General features: G+C 62.0%; 3 protein-coding genes across 3 annotated transcripts in view; 2 read left to right on the top strand and 1 right to left on the bottom strand.

Annotated features, from left to right (window-relative positions):
• The first annotated feature begins 44 nt into the window (after window positions 1-44).
• LOC134135943 (D-serine dehydratase-like) lies at window positions 45-5,802 on the top strand. The gene is made up of 8 exons (XM_062567631.1): window positions 45-240; window positions 1,495-1,649; window positions 1,733-2,013; window positions 2,732-2,918; window positions 4,384-4,505; window positions 4,600-4,789; window positions 4,858-4,963; window positions 5,626-5,802. Exons 1-8 carry the CDS (start codon window positions 112-114, stop codon window positions 5,713-5,715), a joined length of 1,260 nt encoding a protein of 419 aa, XP_062423615.1. The 5' UTR covers window positions 45-111; the 3' UTR covers window positions 5,716-5,802.
• A 672-nt stretch (window positions 5,803-6,474) lies between these two features.
• Window positions 6,475-9,348, top strand: LOC134136712 (death domain-containing membrane protein NRADD-like). The gene is made up of 4 exons (XM_062568673.1): window positions 6,475-6,754; window positions 7,485-7,786; window positions 7,864-8,009; window positions 8,705-9,348. The coding sequence occupies exons 1-4, from the start codon at window positions 6,695-6,697 to the stop codon at window positions 8,986-8,988; spliced, it is 792 nt and encodes a 263-aa protein (XP_062424657.1). The 5' UTR covers window positions 6,475-6,694; the 3' UTR covers window positions 8,989-9,348.
• The window catches only part of SETD2 (SET domain containing 2, histone lysine methyltransferase), a 55,080-nt gene continuing 45,080 nt past the window's right edge, over window positions 9,159-19,158 (bottom strand). The window contains exons 15-20 of the mRNA XM_062568672.1: window positions 17,195-17,329; window positions 16,342-16,481; window positions 13,608-13,719; window positions 11,327-11,407; window positions 11,143-11,244; window positions 9,159-9,879 (exon numbers count right to left, since the gene is read on the bottom strand). Coding sequence (XP_062424656.1) covers window positions 9,718-9,879; window positions 11,143-11,244; window positions 11,327-11,407; window positions 13,608-13,719; window positions 16,342-16,481; window positions 17,195-17,329 — 732 coding nt within the window. The 3' untranslated portion in view covers window positions 9,159-9,717. The remainder of the gene's footprint in view (window positions 9,880-11,142; window positions 11,245-11,326; window positions 11,408-13,607; window positions 13,720-16,341; window positions 16,482-17,194; window positions 17,330-19,158) is intronic.

The following is a 19,158-nucleotide window of genomic DNA, read 5'->3' as shown; positions in this document are numbered from 1 at the left end:
GTGGCGCCGGCGGCTGCCGCCGCGCCAGCTTCGCTCCCGGCCGCCGGCCAGACGGGCCGCGGGAGCCCGGCGGGCGGCAGCGGACAGACGGACAGACGGACGGGCAGACGGATGGACGCAGCGGGCGACGGCGGGCTGGGAGCCCCGCAGGCGCCGGGAGCCGCGCCGGGGGCCTCCTCGCCGGCAGACGCCGCGGCGCTCAGCGGGGAAACTGAGGCAGTCGCCAGCGAGCCGCGACCGGTGCCTGCTGCGAAGGGGGAGCGGGGCGGCAGCGGGGACGGGAGCGGGGTCTGGGGGGCGGGAGCGGGATGGGAGCGGGATGGGGAGGGGGCCGGGAGCAGGGCAGGGAGCGGAGCGGGAGCAGAGCCAGGAGCGGGGCAAGGTGCAGGGCAGGGAGCGCTGCTGGGTGCATGCAGGGCGCGGAGCTGGGTGCAGGGCTGGGTGCATGCAGGGTGTGGGGCGGGGGGGCTGGTTGTGGGGCTGGGTGCACTGCTGGGTGCATGCAGGGTGCACTGCTGAGTGTGGGTCAGAGAGGGGGCCTGGGAGAAGGGGAGGGTGCAAGGTGGGGAGCAGGGCAGGGTGCATGCAGGGCGCAGGGCAGGGTGCAGGGCTGGTTGTGGGGCTGGTTGTGGGGCTGGGTGCATGCAGGGTGCAGGGCAGGGTGCATGCAGGGCGCAGGGCAGGGTGCAGGGCAGGGTGCAGGGCTGGTTGTGGGGCTGGTTGTGGGGCTGGGTGCACTGCTGGGTGCATGCAGGGTGCAGGGCTGGGTGTGGGGCAGGGTGCATTGCTGGGTGCATGCAGGGCACAGGGCAGGGTGCATGTAGGGTGTGGGGCGGGGACGGGGGGCCTGGCATTGGGGCAGGGTGCACGGCAGGGAGCAGGGCTGGGTGCGCACAGGGTGTGGGGCAGGGAGGTGGAGCCTGGCAGCGGGGCAGGGTGCAGGGCTGGGTGCATGCAGGGTGTGGGGCAGGGGGGGGAGGCCTGGGAGTGGGGCAGGGCTGGGTGCATGGAGGGTGTGGGGTGGGGGGGGGGCCTGGGAGCGGGGCAGGGTGTGGGGCAGGGAGGGGGCCTGGCAGCGGGGCAGGGTGCATTGCAGGGTGTGGGGCAGGGAGGGGGCCTGGCAGCGGGGCAGGGGGCCCGGCAGGGTGCACACAGGGTGTGGGGCAGGGAGGGGGCCTGGCAGCGGGGCAGGGGGCCTGGCAGGGTGCATTGCAGGGTGTGGGGCAGGGAGGGGGCCTGGCAGCGGGGCAGGGGGCCCGGCAGGGTGCATTGCAGGGTGTGGGGCAGGGAGGGGGCCTGGCAGCGGGGCAGGGGGCCCGGCAGGGTGCATTGCAGGGTGTGGGGCAGGGAGGGGGCCTGGCAGCGGGGCAGGGGGCCCGGCAGGGTTCGGAGCAGCGCCGGGTGCACGCGGGGCGCCGTGCCGGGTGCCCAGCACGAGCCCCCCCCCCCCCCGTGCCCCCCACCCCCGTGCCCCCCGCCCGCCCCCCGCCGCAGGGCAGCGCGTGGCTCGGCCGGCGCCTGGAGGAGCTGCCCACGCCGGCGCTGGCCGTGGCGGAGGCGACGGCGCGGCGCAACGCCGAGCGCATGCGGGAGCGCTGCCGGGCCCTGGGCGTCCGCCTCCGGCCCCACGTCAAGACCCACAAGACGCTGTGAGCGCCCCCCCCCCACACCCCACCCCACCTCCCCGTGTGCCCCCCCCCCCCCCCCGGCTCACCCGGCGCCCGCCCCGCAGCGAGGGCGCCGCGCTGGCCACCGGCGGCACGCGCCGCGGCATCGCCGTCTCCACGCTGGCCGAGGCGCGCTTCTTCGCCGCCGCCGGCTTCGACGACATCCTCTACGCGTACCCGGTGCCCGGCGCGCGCCTCCGGGAGTGCGCGGCGCTGGCCCGGCGCCTCCGCGCCTTCCAGGTGCTGCTCGACAGCCCCGCCGGGCTGGCCCTGCTGCGCCGGCGCCCGCTGGGCCCCGGCAAGCGCTGGCTCGCCTGGCTCAAGCTGGACTGCGGCAACGGCCGGGGTAGGTAGGACCGCGAGCTTCTACCCACCTGCCGCAGCCGGGCATCGCGGTGGCCATGGGGGATGTTGGAGGGGGCCGCCCAAACCTTTTTTTTTTTTACCCACCTGCTGCAAGCATGATCTATAGGGGAGAGATGCCCATGTCCCCCTCCCCCCCAGCCCCCAAAGCCCCCAGTTCCAGCATCCCAGCCAACGTGGGTCGTCTGAGCCTCAAAACCCCCGTATTTCACGTCTCTGATGCGTGGGTGCTCCACCGGGAGCAATGCCCCATGGACCCCCCCAACCCTGAAGCCCACGGCCCCAGCAGCTCCACCTACATGCGCCGTTCCAGCCCCAACATCCCATTTTTCTCCCACTCCCTGCAAGGATGCTCCATAGGCAGGTGCCCCATGGCCTCCAACCCCAACATCTCAGCCAACGTGGGCAAGGGATTTTGAGCCCCCAAAAGCCCCCTTTTTCCCCCCCCCCACCTCCTGCAAGCACACGCCATAGGAGGGAGATGCCCATGTCCCTCCAGCTCCACCCTCTCAGAGGCTCATGGGTCATGACCAAATCTCGTGGGGCCCTTGTGTTCCCAAGACCTCCTACTTCGCCCCTCCATGGCAAGGATGCCCCACTGGAAGGTGCCCCACGTCCGCCAACGCCCAACTTGCCGCCGGCGGCCGGCGAGGGGGCAGCTCTGAGCCCCAAAGGGCCGTTTCTCCCCGCGCATCTCACAGCCGGCGTGCAGCCCAGCGACCCCGGCGCCCTGGAGCTGGCGCGGGCCATCGCGGAGGAGGCGCCCGACGAGGTGACGCTGGTCGGGGTGTACGCGCACTGCGGGGACACCTACCGCTGCGGCAGCGTGCCTGAGATCCAGGCCGTCGCCCGCGCCACCACCACCGCCGTGCTCGACTTCGTGGCCACGTGAGTGCTCCCGCGGCGCGGTGACCAGCGCCCTGCCGGCCCCACGACGGGGCTCCCCGTTGGGTCCCAGGCCCCCCCCCCCCCCCATCGTGGTGGTTCCCGCACCCTGATGATCATGGTGGTTCCCACACCACAGTCATGGTGGTTCCTGCACCCCAATCATGGCAGGTCCTGCACCCCGATCATGGAGGTTCCCACACCCCAGTTGTGGTGGTTCCCGCACCCCACTGATCATGGAGGTTCCCACATCCCGATCACAGTGGTTCCCACACCCCAGTCGTGGTGGTTCCTGCACCCCAACCATGGTGGTTCCTGCACCATGATCATGGAGGTTCCCACACCCCAGCTGTGGTGGTTCCCGCACCCCACTGATCATGGAGGTTCCCACCCCCCCAGCTGTGGTGGTTCCTGCACCCCAACCATGGTGGTTTCTGCACCCTGATCATGGAGGTTCCCACCCCCCCAGCTGTGGTGGTTCCTGCACCCCAATGATCATGGAGGTTCCCACCCCCCAGCTGTGGTGGTTCCCGCACCCCAATGATCATGGAGGTTCCCACCCCCCAGCTGTGGTGGTTCCTGCACCCCAACCATGGTGGTTTCTGCACCCTGATCATGGAGGTTCCCACCCCCCCAGCTGTGGTGGTTCCTGCACCCCAACCATGGTGGTTCCTGCACCCTGATCATGGAGGTTCCCACACCCCAGTCGTGGTGGTTCCTGCACCCCAACCATGGTGGTTCCTGCACCATGATCATGGAGGTTCCCACCCCCCAGCTGTGGTGGTTCCCGCACCCCAATGATCATGGAGGTTCCCACCCCCCAGCTGTGGTGGTTCCTGCACCCCAACCATGGTGGTTTCTGCACCCTGATCATGGAGGTTCCCACCCCCCCCAGCTGTGGTGGTTCCTGCACCCCAACCATGGTGGTTCCTGCACCATGATCATGGAGGTTCCCATCCCCCAGCTGTGGTGGTTCCTGCACCCCAACCATGGTGGTTTCTGCACCCTGATCATGGAGGTTCCCACACCCCAGTCGCGGTGGTTCCTGCACCCCGATGATCGTGGTGGTTCTCACACCCTGATCATGGTGGTTCCCGCACCCCCATCACGGTGGTTCCCAAACCCCGATCATGGCAGTTCCCACGTGCCGATCATGCTTGTTCCCGCGTCCCGAACTCCAGTGGGTCCCACACTCTGACCCTGGTGGGGTTCCCACGTCCTGCTCTGGGGGGGACCAGGGGTGCAGGGCAGACCCAAAGCCAGGTCCTCGGGGCTGAGCCGATACAGCAGGGTCCCCCCGACCCCAGAGGTTCCCACGCCCGGTGGTTCCCGCGTCCCACTTCCGGCGACGCCGGGACCCGTCGGGCGCGGGGCGGCCCCGAAGCCGGCTCCCCCGTGGCCGAGGCGCCGCGCCGGCGGCGCTGCCCGGCCACCTCGGACGGGCTGGGGGGTCTGGTGTCCCCCGCAGGCTGCGGCAGGCCGGCGTGCCCTGTCCCGAGGCCAGCATCGGCTCCACGCCGTCCTGCAGCCACCCGGTGCCGGAGATGGCCCGGCTCACCGAGCTGCACCCGGGCAACTACATCTTCTACGGTGAGGCGGGCGGCGCGGCGGCGGCGGGGAGGGGGCTCCGGGGCGCCGGCGTGCGCCCCCCCAACCCCGCTGCCTCTGCCCCCCCCCCCCCCAGACCTGCAGCAGACGCTGCTGGGCTGCTGCCGGCCGGAGGACGTGGCGCTGCGCGTCCTCACCCGCGTCGTCGGCCACTACCCGCGCCGCAACCAGCTGCTGGTGGACTGCGGCTGGACGGCGCTGAGCCTCCACGGCCAGGGCCAGCTGCCCACGGGCTTCGCCGCCGTCGAGGGCCACCCCGAGCTCAGGTGAGCGGCGGGGGCGCGGGGCCGCGGGGCCGCGGCGGCGGCGGGGCGCTGACGGGTGCCGTGGGCAGGCTGGTGGGGCTGACGCAGGAGCACGGGCAGCTGGAGCCCGCCGCCGGCCCGCTCGACTTCGGCCGCTTCCCCGTCGGCACCGTCCTGGCGCTCATCCCCTTCCACGTGAGTAGGCGCCCGCGGCGGCACCGCACGCCCCGCGCCGTGCACCCGGCACCGTGCACCGGCACTGCGCACCCATGCCGTGCCGTGCACCGCACCGCGCACCCTGCACCGTGCGCCGGCACTGTGCACCCACCCTGCACCGTGCACCGCACCGCGCATCCCGTACCGTGCACCACACCGCGCACCCTGCACTGTGCACCGGCACTGCGCACCCATGCCGTGCCATGCACCGCACCGTGCACCCTGCACCGTGCGCCGGCACTGTGCACTCACCCTGCACCGTGCACCACACCGCGCACCCCACACCGTGCACCGCACCGCGCACCCCGCACTGTGCACCACACCGCGCTCCCTGCACCGTGCACCACACCATGCACCCTGCACCGTGCACCATGCACCCTGCACCGTGCACTGGCACTGCGCACCCACCCTACACCAGCACTGCGCACCCATGCCGTGCCGTGCACCGCACCACGCACCCTGCACCGTGCACTGGCACTGTGCACCCACCCTGCACCATGCACCGGCACTGTGCACCCACCCCGCACCGTGCACCGCACCGCGCACCCTGCACCGTGCACCCTGCACCTGCAGCAGGCCGTACACCCACGCCGCCGCGGACCCCGCGCCGCGCCGGCGCCAACACCTCTCCCGCCCCGCAGGCCTGCGCCACCGCCGCCATGCACCCCGTCTACTACGTGCACGCCGAGGGCAAGGTGGTGGCTCTGTGGCACCCCGTGCGCGGCTGGTAGGAGCCAAGCGGCTGCGCCCGCCCCACCGCGCAGCGCCGGGGCCTCGCGCCGCCGCCGCGCAATAAAGCTGCTGCTGCTGCTCCCGTTTCCGGGCTCTTTTGGACTTTTTTTTTTGGGGGGGGGACGAACAACCCGAGGGGGGTTTGTGGGGCGCGATCCGGTCGGAGCAGAACTGACCCGAGCGAATCCAATCCGCTCTGAACCGAACCGAAGCAAAATTAACCATCAGCCCTGAACCAACCAAACTGACCCAATCTGACCCAAAGTGAACTGGTTTGACCCAGTCCCGGCTGATCCCAGCTGAACCGAACCGATCCAATCTGACCTGATCCAAAGCAAACCGGACTGAACCCGGGTCTGACCCGCACCAATCTGAGCTGGCTCAGGGGGAACCAATGTGACCCAATCTGAACTGACCCAGTGTGAACTGAACCGAGCCAATCTGGTCCAAACTGAGCCAATCTGAACCGAGTGGATCCAGTCCGGTCTGCACCGGGCCCAGTCTGATCTGAACCGATCTGGTCCAAGCTGAACCGAGCCGATCCGATGTGACCCAAAGCAGCTCGGGCCGGAACCGAACGGACCCGACCCGCTCCGAACCGAACCGAGCCGAGCCGAGCCGAGGCGGGGAGGGGCGGGAGGGGAGGGGGCGGGACTTATCGGGGCCCCGCCCCCCTCCCCGCAGCCAATGGCGGCGCCGCACCGCCCCCGCCGGCCCGGAGCGAGCCGCGCCCGGCTGCGCTGCGCTGCGGGGCCGCGCCGAGCCGCGCCGAGCCGAGCCGCGCCGAGCCGTGCCGTGCCCAGAGCGGCGCGGCGGGGCCGAACCGAGCGGAACCGAACCGAACCGAGCCGAGCGGAGCCGAACCAAGCCGAGCGGGGCCGAGAGGAGCCGAGCGGAGCCGAACCGGCCCGGACCCGGTGCCGGTGCCGGTGCTGGTGCCGGTGCCGGGCGCTGCCCCGCGCGGGAAGCGGCGCCGCGATGCGGCGGGGCCCGGCCCCGCTCTGCCTCCTCGTGGTGCTGCAGCTCTGCCCCGCGCAGGTCAGTGCGCCGGGGGGGGCCCGGCCCGGCCCGGCTCGGCTCGGCCCGGCTCGGCCCGGCCCGGCCCCGCGCGGCCCCAGGCGCGGGGCGAAGCGCCGTGAGCTTCGCGCGGGGGCTAATGCGGGGCACGTTTCCCGGGCTGGCGTTAACTTTCCTCCCCCCTCTCCTTTTTTAAAACTTTTTTTTTTCTCCTTTTTCCTGCTTTTCCTTCCTTTTTTCTGTTTTCCCCTCGTCAAGGCAGCCAGGCTCTGTAATTACGCGGCCAGGCCGTATGAAAGCTGCATTTATCCCCCCGTTTCCTGGGGAGCTAATTAACGTGGCATGCCTTCGCGCTGGAATTTTTTGGGGTTTTGGAGGAGTTTTTCCTTTGTATTCCAATTAGTTGTGGCTTGGGGGGGATTTTTTTTATTATTATTTCTTTTTTTTTTCCTTTCCCCCTTCTCTTCAGGCCGCAGAGCCGAAACGCTCGCCACAGGCGCGACGCTTTCCGAGCCGCCGGGGGCCGGGGGCGCGGGATGACGTGCGAGGCAAACGTGTCATTTTCTTAGGGTTTTTTTTGTTGTTGTTGGTTTGTTTTTTTTTTTTTTTTTTGCCTTTTTTTTGTTTGTTTGTTTTTCTCCCTCCCCTTTTTCCCGGTGCGTGCAGCTGCAGATGCACGGCCCGTGCCTCAGTTTCCCCGGCACCCGGTCCATGCCCCCCTCGCTGACTCCCCCGCTCCCGTGTGCCGCAGGTGCCGGCGCGGCGCCCCGGCGAGGCGACGCTGCACCCCTGCGGTGACCGCTCCGACCCCCTCTGCGTGGACAAGCGGGGACCCGGGGAGACCGAGGCACCGGCGGCCGCCGGGCACCTGCCGGCGGCCGAGGAGCTGCCGATCGCCGGGGGTCCCGCGGCGCCCGGCGTGGCGCCCTCCGCCGCACGCAACGCCTCCGAGTTCGCGCCGCCCGAGGACGCCGGCAGGAACATCATCCCCGTCTACTGCTCCATCCTGGCCGCCGTGGTGGTGGGGCTGCTGGCCTACGTGGCCTTCAAGTGGTAGGTGCCCCCCAACGGCGGCGGCGCGGGCGCTGGTGGCGTGGGCGACGGCGCCGGTGACGCCGCGGTCCCCGCAGCTGGCACACCTGCAAGCAGAAGCAGCAGCTGGCCAAAGCGCGGGCCGGGGAGCTGGCGCCGGCGCCCGAGGGCGAGAAGCTGCACAGCGACAGCGGCGTCTTCCTCGACACCCACAGCCTGCAGGAGTCCCACCAGCTCAGCAAGGGTGAGCCGTAGCGCCGGCACCCGTTTCGGGGCGGGAGGGAGCGTCCGGATGGGGTTGGGGAGCACCCGTGGCCTGGGAAGCATTTGGATGGGCTTAGGGGGCACCCATGTCCTGGGGAGCGTCTGCATGGGGCTGGGGAGCAGCCATGTCCTGGGCAGCACCCACATCCGGGGAAAACATCTGGATGGGGTTGGGGAGCACCCATGTCCCAGGAAACACCCCTGTCCTAAGGACAATCTGGATGGGGTTGGGGAGCATCCATGCACTAGGGTGCATCTGGATGGGGCTGGGGAGCATCCGTGTCCCAGGGAGCACCCATGTCCTGGGGAGCATCTGCATGGGGTGTTGGGGAGCAGCCATGTCCTGCGGTGCATCTGGATGGGGTTGGGGAGCACCCATGTCCCGGGGAGCACCCATGTCCGAGGGAGCACCCACGTCCTGGGGAGCATCTGGATGGGGTTGGGGGATCATCCATGTCCCGGGGAGCATCTGGATGGGGTTGGGGGATCATCCAGGTCCTGGGGTGCATCTGCATGGGGTTGGGGAGCACCCATGTCCCAGGGAGCACACAAGTCCCAGGGAGCATCTGGATGAGATTGGGGAGCACCCACATCCTTGGGGGGGGGGGAAAACCCAGAGCAGCCGTCGGCGCGGCCCGGTCCCACGGGCGCCCCCGCATCTCTCCCACCCCGCAGCGCCCCGGCCCTACAGCGCCGTGCCGCCGGCGCGGCGCGAGGAGCTCGAGCGGCTGCTGGAGAGCGGCGGCGAGTGGCGCGCGCTGGCCGCCCGCCTGGGCTACGAGGCCGAGGCCGTGGGCGCCTTCGCCCGGGGCCAGGCGCCCGCCCGCACCCTGCTCGCCGCCTGGGCCGCCGCCGACGGCGCCACCGTGGAGGCGCTGGGCCAGGCGCTGGCCGCCATCGGCCGGCCCGACGCCGCCGAGCGCCTGGCCGCCCCCGCCGACGCCAGCTCCCTCGTCTGAGCCGCCTTCGCTCGCTGCTTTTTTTCTAAAAAAAAAAACCCCGCTGGTTTTGTACTGTTACTCTTTTTTAGGAATTTAGGGGAGGGGTCGGGTGGAGGGGGGCGACGGGGCCGCTCGCGCCCGGGCGCGCGGCTCGGCCCAGGTGCCCGAAGCGCCTGCCGGGCCCGGTACTGTCTCGATTTCATTTTATTATTTTTTTTTTCAGTTTTTTTTTTTTTTACATAAAAAGTTCCAGTAAAAATTGGATAAAGTAAAATGATTTAAGCAGTAAAATCAATCTTATCAACATAGCACAAGGCCTGCCGGAAATCCAGGGGCAGCCCGTTCCTGAATATTTACATGATAACAGATTAAACCTTGCAGAACGAAAACAAAAACGGGGAGGGAAAGGGGGAAAAAAAATACGGAAAACCGAAACTATCCTTACAAAGTGTTCCCGTGATACCGGTGTTGGGCTAAAAGCAGAAAACAACAAAACGAAACGGAAAAAAAAACCAAAAAAAGTTATCAATATATTCACATATACGTTAAAATATAATACAGATCTGGGGGAGGCGGGAGGGGACGAGCGCGTCCCGCAGCACCGCCGGCGCCCGCGGCCCGGCCCCGCTCCTCGGCCGAGCGCCCGCGGCCCCGGCCAAATTCACAGGTTGGTGGCGTCCGCCGGGGCGCGGGGCAGGATTCGGCCGCCGCCGCCGGAGGGCTCGGTCCTCGCGGCCGCCGGGAGGGTTACTCCAAGTCCGTGTCCTCTTTGGGTTTGTAGATGACCCCAAATTTCTGCATGTACTTCTTGATGTACTCCTTCGTTTTGTGCTTCACGTTCTCGTTGCACTCCAGGTCCTCGGGGTTCTTGCAGTATTTCAGCTCCTTGTTCATGACGCCGTGGGTGAGCTGCGAAGGGAGAGCGAGGTCAAGGCGCCGGCGCCGAGGGCCTGGCCACCACGCGCCAAGGGCCTGGACACCACGGGCTGAGGTGCTGGCCGCCATGCCAGCCACCGTGGGTTGAGGTGCTGGCCACCATGCTGGTCACCACACATCAAGGTCTTGGCCACCATGGGCCGAAGTCCTGGCCATTGCACTGCCCCCCCTCCCCGAGCCAAAATCCTGGGCAACAAACTAGCCATCGTAGGCAGAACTCCTGGCCACCATGGGCCAAGATCCTGGCCACCACACTGGCCCCTGCAGGCCACTGTCCTGGTCCTGGCCACTGTGGGCTGAGACCAGCCATCGTGCTGGCCACTGCAGGCCAAGGTCCTGGCCACCATGGGCTGAAGCTCTGGCCATCATGCTGGCCCCAAAGGGCTGAGGTCATGGCCACCATGGGCCAAGGTCCTGGCCCCTACGGGCTGAAGTTTTGGCCACTACACCACCACTGTGGGCTTAGATCCTGGCCACCAGGCTGGCCATCATGAGCCAAGGTCCTGACCACCATGCCAGCCACCACAGGCCAAAGTCCTGGCCACCATAGTGGCCACCAGGGCTGAGGTCCTGGCCACTTTGGGCCAAGATCCTGGCCACCACACTAGCCACTGTAGGCAGAGGTCCTGACCACCAGGCTGACCACCATGAGCTGAGGTCCTGGCCACTGGGCTGGCTACCATGGACCAAGCTCCTGGCCACCGTGGGCCAAGGTTCTGGCCACTATGCTGGCTACGGTGAATCAAGGTCCTGGCCACCACAGGCCAACATCCTAGCTACCACACCAGCCACCGAGGACCAAGGTCCCGGCCATTGTGCTGGCCTCTGTGGGCTGAGGTCCTGGCCACCAGGCTGGCCACCACGGACCGAGGGTCTGGCCACCATGCTGGCCACTGCAGGCCAAGGTCCTGACTGCCACAGGCTGAGGTGCTGGCCCCCACACCAGCCACCATGGGCCGAGATCCTGGCCACCATGGGCCGAGGTTCTGACCACCAGGCTGGCCACTGCAGGCCAAGGTCCTGGCCACGTCCCGGCAGGGATTTCTGCCCCATGCGCGAGATGACACTCGGCTCTTCCTGCTCCTGGCGCATCCATTTAAGTTTCAGAAAATCGCTCTTTTCTGCCCTGCGGCGTAAAAGGAGATCGCCCAGGCAAGGGGAGAGCCAGCGAGAGGACGACCCCCACGCCGGGGCACGGCGCGCGCCCGCCGCCAAGGCCGAGCCGGGGCGCCCTACCTTGCGCGCCAAGTGCTTGAAGTCCTCCGTGGTGGTGATCCTTCCCACCTTGCAGTCGGGCTTGCGGTAGGGGTTCAGGCACTGCACGATGAACTGCGACATCTGCGGAGGCGGCGAGAGGCGCGTGAGCCCGCGGGCCGCCCTTGCCCCGCCGCCGCCCCCGCCCAGCCCCGGGGACACTCACTTCTTTCCTGAAGACCTCTTTGCTCTTCTTCGCCAGCTCGCTCGACGTGTCCGCTTCCGCCGTTTTGGGCTTTTTGGAAGACTGGAGGAGAGGAAACAAAAAAAAAAAAAAAAAAAGAAAAAGGAAAAAAATCAGAGGGAGACGTTGAGCCCCACGGCTCCCGTTACTAGCTTTCTCCTAAGCTGCTCCGCCGCCGCGGCTCTCCCGGCTCCCGAACGCCCTCCGGGCACGCCGCCGCGCGCTGCCCCGGAAGACGGAGCGGCGGGGGCGGATTACGGAGCCGCCGGCGTTGCTGCGGGCTCAAACCCCCCCCCCAGAGCCAAAGGACGGAGGAAGCGGCACGGCTCGCCGCCTTCTGCTCTGAGCGCTGGTGGAGCCGCAGCCAGCCGGGCGCTCCTGGCCCTTCTGGTTCGGAGGAGGATGCTGGAAGCACCCTGTAGCTCGCTTAAGCAGAGCTCAATGGCATGTTTCCTAAAAAAAAAAAAATAGTAATAATATATTGAAAAATGTTTGTTCTGCGCTTTGATGGAAATGCCGGGCGTCAGCATTTTTCCAGCCGCCGGAGGCAGGATTCCTTTTCTTTGCCATGGAAAAAGAAAAAAAATAATAATAACCCAAAACGATGCGGGAAGCCGCCCCCGGGGGGCTGAGGTTCGGCGAGCTCCTTGCCAGCGAGGCCGCGCCGGAGCCCGGCCCGCGCCGCGTCTGCCGTCGGGAGGGAGCGGGGCGCTCGCCTTCCGCGGTCCCGGGCCGAGGCCTCCCTCCTCGCAACGACCGTGGGAGGTGAGAGCGCTGAGCTGAGCTAACGTTTCCAGGCGCGTGACCTCGGACAAACCCTGCAGCCTGCGGAACGAGCCTGCTCCCTGCCTGCTCCCTGCCTGCTCCCTGCCTGCTCCTTGCCTGCTCCTTGCTTGCTCCTTGCCTGCTCCCTGCCTGCTCCCTGCCTGCTCCCTGCCTGCTCCTTGCTTGCTCCTTGCCTGCTCCCTGCCTGCTCCTTGCTTGCTCCTTGCCTGCTCCCTGCCTGCTCCCTGCCTGCTCCCTGCCTGCTCCTTGCTTGCTCCTTGCCTGCTCCCTGCCTGCTCCTTGCTTGCTCCTTGCCTGCTCCCTGCCTGCTCCCTGCCTGCTCCCTGCCTGCTCCTTGCTTGCTCCTTGCCTGCTCCCTGCCTGCTCCTTGCTTGCTCCCTGCCTGCTCCCTGCCTGCTCCCTGCCCGCTCCCTGCCTGCTCCCTGCCTGCTCCCTGCCTGCTCCCTGCCTGCTCCTTGCTTGCTCCTTGCCTGCTCCCTGCCTGCTCCCTGCCTGCTCCCTGCCTGCTCCTTGCTTGCTCCTTGCCTGCTCCCTGCCTGCTCCCTGCCTGCTCCTTGCTTGCTCCTTGCCTGCTCCCTGCCTGCTCCCTGCCTGCTCCTTGCCTGCTCCCTGCCTGCTCCCTGCCTGCTCCTTGCTTGCTCCTTGCCCGCTCCCTGCCCGCTCCCTGCCCGCTCCCTGCCTGCTCCCTGCCTGCTCCTTGCCTGCTCCCTGCCTGCTCCTTCCCTGCTCCCTGCCTGCTCCCTGCCTGCTCCCTGCCTGCTCCTTGCTTGCTCCTTGCCTGCTCCCTGCCTGCTCCTTGCTTGCTCCCTGCCCGCTCCCTGCCTGCTCCCTGCCGCTTTTCCTTGCTCACACCGTTTCCTCAGCAGGAACAGACTCTCTCGGTGTTACTTCGCGGCTTCTTTTTAACCAGCTCAGCCCTGGGCGTGCACCAGACAACCCCCAGCAAGCAACTGCCCCGGGGGCTGAAAGCCCCGGTGCCTCCAGTAAGAGCTCCTGGGTGGGTAGGTACCTGCTGCCCCGCGTAAGGGGCGTGAGGGTCTCTATTCAGCGCAGGTCACTATGTCCTGGGAGGAAGAGGAGGTGGCAGCGGCGCAGAGAGCTCTGCGCAGCTCTCTCTGCCAGCAGAGCTGTCCCAGGGAAACGCTGGCAGCAACGAGGAGCAGCTCTTGTGAAGCGGCCACCAGGCAGCGTGGGGAATACAGGGGCTCCCCAGACCTCCAGGGAACCCTCACCCACCACAAAAAGCATCAGATACTTCACCGTGCCAAGAGAACAACAACTCTGTTAACCCTTTACCACTACTGAAGCACAAAGAGCCAACGGCCAAATGGTTGATTCAGCCCTTAGGGCTTATTTCAGGTCACCGCAGCCCCTCTGTCACCCCCTCCATCCGCGCCGATCCCAAAGCGTGCAAACTCTGATGCCCACCTGTCCGCTCGGCCTGCCATAAGGACACCAACGGTGACGCCGCACTTACCTTCATCGGATTCTCATCGTACGTTGGGGTCCCCAGGTCCATTTCAGCTTCATGTTCCAGGCTAGCGTCGTCTCCGGGGCTGTCCCAGGTAGGTGGATCCCACTGGGTTTGCCTGGAGAAAGACACACCGCTGTCACCCACTTAGAAGTAACCATACAAGCACCTGCTAATTTGCTAGCTGGATCAGCACCCACGTGGGATTCATCTCCCAAGCTGCTGTGCTGATACAGCGGAGAAGAGATGTGCTTCGGGGCGTGCTGCCGCTTTTCGCTGAAGCCAGGCTGCTTTGCAGCGCTCACACCACAGACTGATCCAAGTGGTCTACAACAGTCATTTCAACTATCTCTAGCATGTTCTTGATGTGGAAAGATGGGAGACATCACCTCACAGACCTTGGAGCAAGCGCTTTCTTCCCTACCAAAGTATGCTCGCATGCACCTCAAACCATTCAGCAGCTCATCAGCAACCAGAATGAGCAACTGCCTGAAAGGATCATCGGACTGATGACGTGAAGCTCATCCATACCTTAAACGAGGCTGAACATTGTTCTAGTAGCAAGCTGGGAGCTTAGCAGAGCTCTCCTTGGCAAAGCGCACAGCACAAGGGAGGTGCCAGTCCAGCGCCACCATCTCAGATGACATGGATGAAGCCAACATACCTTGCTTAGACTCGCAAGCCAACAAGCAAGGAAGAGACAAACTACAGCCAAACAGGGAAAGGCTGAAGGGATTTGGTCTAAATTCTCTCAAGCTGGTAAGAAAAAGAAGCCAGCAAAGGTGTTTGTCCTACTAAACCTGGAGGTGAGGACAGGACAGCTGCTGAAACGAGGAGAACGGGCAGCCATCAGCATGGAGAGCAAACACGGGCTGGTGCCAGGGAGCAGGACTGGTCATCGGGGAGGAACACAAGCCAGGGCAAATTAGGAACAGCAGGAGAGATCGCTGTCTTTGCACGACTTTGGCATGGTCCTGCAGGGCCAGTACAGGACTTCCCAGGAGACAGCGGGACTCGCTGAAAAGCAGACTAAACAACAGGGATGCAAAGAGCTGATCCTCACCAGAGGTGACCTAACGCAGCAACTATTTTCCATCTCGAACTCGGTGGCTGCAGAGAGCCAGGGCTTTCCCTTCAATACAAAGAAAACCTGAACGCCTGCTTCAGAAGCACTCGCTTCTTTGAGTTTCTCAGGGGTTTTGACCCACGGTCAGAAACTGCTGCACTGTCCTGTCTCAAGACATGCAATTAGAAGATGCATTTATCAACATCTTCTAGCAGGAACACCTCTAAAAAGTTCAAGATGAAGCACACTCAGTTAATAGCTTCTCGTGTCACGGGGGAAGATTCACGAAGGAGGTGTTCCTCAGCGACAGGTAAGGCTCAGTCACGTCTCCTTGTTTTATAGGGAGACTGCCAAACCACAGCACAAATCCCTGCTCAGCGTCAATGTTTTCTTCCTTTTCTGGGGCTTGGAAGGTCTCTTGTTTTGCTGCTGCTGCAACTTTGACTTTTAAGGTAGCAGGGCAAACTATTAGCTAACAGGAAATGGAAAAGGTCAGTCGATGCAGAGAAAACGAATATAAGCAATAATACTTTTTAAGCCACATCAAGACACTGTCAGGATTTGTATGAAACTCAAGCTTAACCCTTCAAGAAGGTGAGCTCCCACACAGATCTCTCTTGAAGTTTGAAAATAAAATCAAAAAACATCCTTTTTAATGGTGTAAAATTCATGCTATTCCTTTTAGATACGTTCATAGGCACTGATCCAAAACCAGCATACCTTAAAGAACAGATCACAAAAGTAGGGGTAAAGCACTTAGCACTCAGCTAGGAAACTGAATTTCTTCTTCTTTCTTGCTCAAGAATAGACCAGAGGCTTACAGATGGAAAAAGTGAGGTTGGGGGGAGGAAAGTCTTTGATGCCGCACACCACTAATCACAGCAAGCGTAAGCTGCCAAAGACCTCGCATTCATGCGCCGTTCCATCCACAACGCTCTCAAGCGCTTTAAAAGACTCCTTAGACTGGGCTTATTTGTCCGGCGCTGTTGCCAAAGCCACATAGGTATTTTACGGAGCGAGAGTCTTACAAGGCTTCTATCTGTTAATGCTCCGAGCGCGTTCCAGGCTGGGGAGGGAAGTGCTGTTTCGGCAGCGCCCGTGGCAGGGAGCACCGTGGGACAAGGAAGAAAAAAGGAACAACACTTTGAAGCCAAAAGAGCAATGAGAACAACAGATTAGAAACTAAACTGAGCTCGAGCAAGATGCTGGTGAGAAAGCTGCTGCTTGCAGGGATACTCTGGTGGGATTTTTACAGTGGCATGTGCAGAAGCAGAGCCCGTTGCCACCGAGTTGTAACACTGAGCTACATCTCAGGGCCGAAAGCGTTGCACTTTTTAGAAGTCTTCAATGCATTTGACCGTTTCGGAAATGTGGGAGGCTGAAGTCATCATTTGCAATGCATCAGTGCAACATGTTGCACTTCTGCTCCCACAGAAAACAAGAGCTCTGACCTCAGGCCAGATTTACTGGGGCGAGGGACAAGTTTCGAGCTATGGTAGCCTCCCATCCGCTGTGCTAATCAGCACCACTCTGCCGGCGATGTGTTCTGCGGTACACGGTGAGATGCTGAGGGCTGAGCCCCAGCAGCTACCGCTGCAGCTACCCCTATTTCTCCCCTACGCACTTCCACACTTGAGAAATCCAGTTCCCGCCTCAAGTCAGCTGTAACCTTACCTTGTTATCACGTGGTAATAGTAGATCTTTCCCTCTGGATCTCGGGCTGTTTTCCAGTTGGGTGGGAGGACGATCGTTTTGGGTTTTGGAGGGGATGGTGGTGGCAAGTCCAGGAGGTTATTGGTCACCACAAGCTCTGGCTAAACGTACCATAAAAGAAGTGAACAAAATCAGCATTTTGGGGTGCAGGAGAGAGCTCCGTTACGCAGAGTGCTGGCGTGCACGTGTGACCCGGCACCCCAGCCTGCCTCTCCTTCCCTTGCCTCTGATCCACCAGAGTTCAAGGGAGCCCATAAGCAGTAGTGTTGCTCAGAGGGCTGATCAGAGTAGCATTGACCAATCTTTCCCTTCAAGGTAAAACGAAAACAACACCAGAGCTGTCCGAGGAAGTGGCAAGCGCTACGTCTCTCACTTGCTCTTCGTCACCTGTTCACATCCTGAACTTATGAACACGCTGCTTTGGCACCGCTGCTCTTAAACCCTTCACAGTAGCACACACAGAGCAAACACCAGAGGCCATCGCTTATGACAGAAGGGTTTCAGTGGGAAAACCAGCTCTATAAACCAATATATCACTGCGTCACCCATATATACCCCTCTTGGAGTGCTGGCAGAAGCGCTGGTGGATAGAGATCTGCACATGGGTGGGAACTGATCTGGGCTCAGAACCTCCAAAATTTGTTATCTAGGATGTGATGCCCCCAACCAGTCCAGAGATTGAATGATACCAGCACGCTGGTATTGCCAATGCTTTCGTGTCGTCCAGGAGTCACCATCACCTCCTGTCATCACCAGGCATCAAGCAAAGCAACAGCAAACCAGCACCCCAACCAGCCTGTGCGCTGAGCCTTACCTGCTGGATGGGCTGAGGCTGCCCGGCTGCTACAATAGTCGTCACTGCTGTCGGTGGCTGCACTATTACTCCCTGCGGATGAGCTGTGTAAATCTGCTGGCCCTGGATGTACTGAAGACCTGGCTGTGCATAACTCTGAAATGGAGCAAGAGAAATAAATCACTTCAGGTTTAAATTGTGGAAGGGCTTTAGTTAGCTTATCTTCATATCTTCTTGAACGGCAGCGATCTAAGACTTTCATGTAGACTCTCAACATGCCCTAGGTGACCCTGCTTGAGCAGGAGAATTGGACTAGATGATCTCCAGAGGCCCCTTCCAACCTCAACAATTCTGTGATTCTGTGAAAATACTGAAACTCCTGGTTCAGGCCAGTTATCCCCTCATTACTCAAAAAAAGTGCAACACTGAGCAAAGCCACCTTATTTCTTGCCCCCAGCATGTTTATCATGAGTAAAATTTCCAATAGATCAAATGGCAGCAGGTATTTCAGAGCCTGCACAGCAAAAGAGCATCAGTGTTTCTCAAACTGATACACTTGTATAGCCAACACCTTATCACTGCAGATCAGGACATCTTCAGAGCAGGACCCACATGCCGGATTTCTCCCTCTATTTCAAATTATGAGACAGCTGCTACCCTCAGCGACTTTCGCTTCCAGCACCGTCTCCCATGTCCAACACAAAATCTAGAAAAACAGCAGTTCTTCAGGGACGCATAGATCCATCAAGGCATAATACCTTGCTCCTCTGTTCTCGATCCCTGAACCTTTTCTTCAGGACAATTAAACATCTGCAATCTAGTCCATTCGTGGAGACAGAGAAGACCACATACAATGACAAAGTATGTAGTAAAAAGACTTTCTGGCACCAAAGAAAGAAATACCAGTCACAAAATTGTCTTCTTGACACATAAAAAAGGATATTTGGTGAAGTCCTACATTATCCTTTGGGTAAATACCATCCTTTACCACTCTGGATGAAATCCATCCTTACTTATTTACAATAAGCAATAAATTCCAGAAGAAAAAGCAGAGCAATAATGAACAAAATAATGAGTCCACCAAGACTGACCGAATCATCAGATGTGCAGGGAGGGCAAGAGAAACTAGACCTGAAGGTTTTTATGGCTCCCCCTGGCCTCACTGCAACACATCTTGGTCTGCTCTCCGTTGTCCAAAATTCAAACAGTACACAGACTGGAGAGTCTACATCAAACACAAACACTGCCAACACAACAACATATCAGTCCTTGGAAGATCTGCGCGCCACAGAAGAGACCAAGGTGCTACCAGTGCCACAACCTAGCGGAGACATGCTGGAGGAGTCTCTGCCTGGTAGGCTCTATGTCTGGCAAGCAGCCTGACCCTGAAGCAAGGCACAGCAGCCAGACATTAAAAAAAAAAAGGATTGGATCATCTCTGCACCACCTGAGAGCACCAGCCCTGACACCAAGAGCCCTTGCTCACCTGTGTGTAACCTCATGTTTTATGGAAAGTAAGGGAAACAAAGTTGACTGCTACATTAAGAGGAAAAAACCTTAACGTCCTTGAGACCTAAAGGAAGGTAACGTCAAAACCAAACAGCACAAACCATTGACACACATGCTGGATTCTAGCACACGATCTTCACATATGATTGGCCTATTTGCTCTCCCAAGAGTCATAATATTGCCTACATCTCACTTTCAGGAAGAGCTAAGCATCAGCAATATAGCGTCCAGCTAAACGCTTACACCCTTGCTAATGAAGGTGAAGCACACAAAGAAAGAATTGAAGCATGACTTCTCTGAGCTCCAGGCTGAGCCTGGCCAAAGGGGATGTGTAATTCAAAGGGAACCAACACAGAAAACTGGTTTGGTTTTTCAAGTCATCTCAAGATGATAGGTGTGAGAACTTGGACCACTCAGCTGCAACGAACGGCCTGAACCCATACCCCGCACCGCTGCTGTTACTCACCACTCTCGCT

The sequence above is a fragment of the Rhea pennata genome, chromosome 2 (genome assembly GCF_028389875.1).
Source record: "Rhea pennata isolate bPtePen1 chromosome 2, bPtePen1.pri, whole genome shotgun sequence".
Classification (NCBI taxonomy): Eukaryota; Metazoa; Chordata; class Aves; order Rheiformes; family Rheidae; genus Rhea; species Rhea pennata.
This window is presented reverse-complemented; position numbering and strand designations above follow the sequence as displayed.

Coding starts and splice junctions, on each gene's coding strand:
- LOC134135943 (XM_062567631.1), top strand. CDS start 112: ATGGACGCAGCGGGCGACGGCGGGCTGGGAGCCCCGCAGGCGCCGGGA. Junction 241..1,494: donor TCGCCAGCGAGCCGCGACCG/GTGCCTGCTGCG, acceptor CCCCCGCCGCAG/GGCAGCGCGTGGCTCGGCCG. Junction 4,506..4,599: donor GGGCAACTACATCTTCTACG/GTGAGGCGGGCG, acceptor CCCCCCCCCCAG/ACCTGCAGCAGACGCTGCTG.
- LOC134136712 (XM_062568673.1), top strand. CDS start 6,695: ATGCGGCGGGGCCCGGCCCCGCTCTGCCTCCTCGTGGTGCTGCAGCTC. Junction 6,755..7,484: donor TGCAGCTCTGCCCCGCGCAG/GTCAGTGCGCCG, acceptor CGTGTGCCGCAG/GTGCCGGCGCGGCGCCCCGG. Junction 7,787..7,863: donor GCCTACGTGGCCTTCAAGTG/GTAGGTGCCCCC, acceptor CGGTCCCCGCAG/CTGGCACACCTGCAAGCAGA.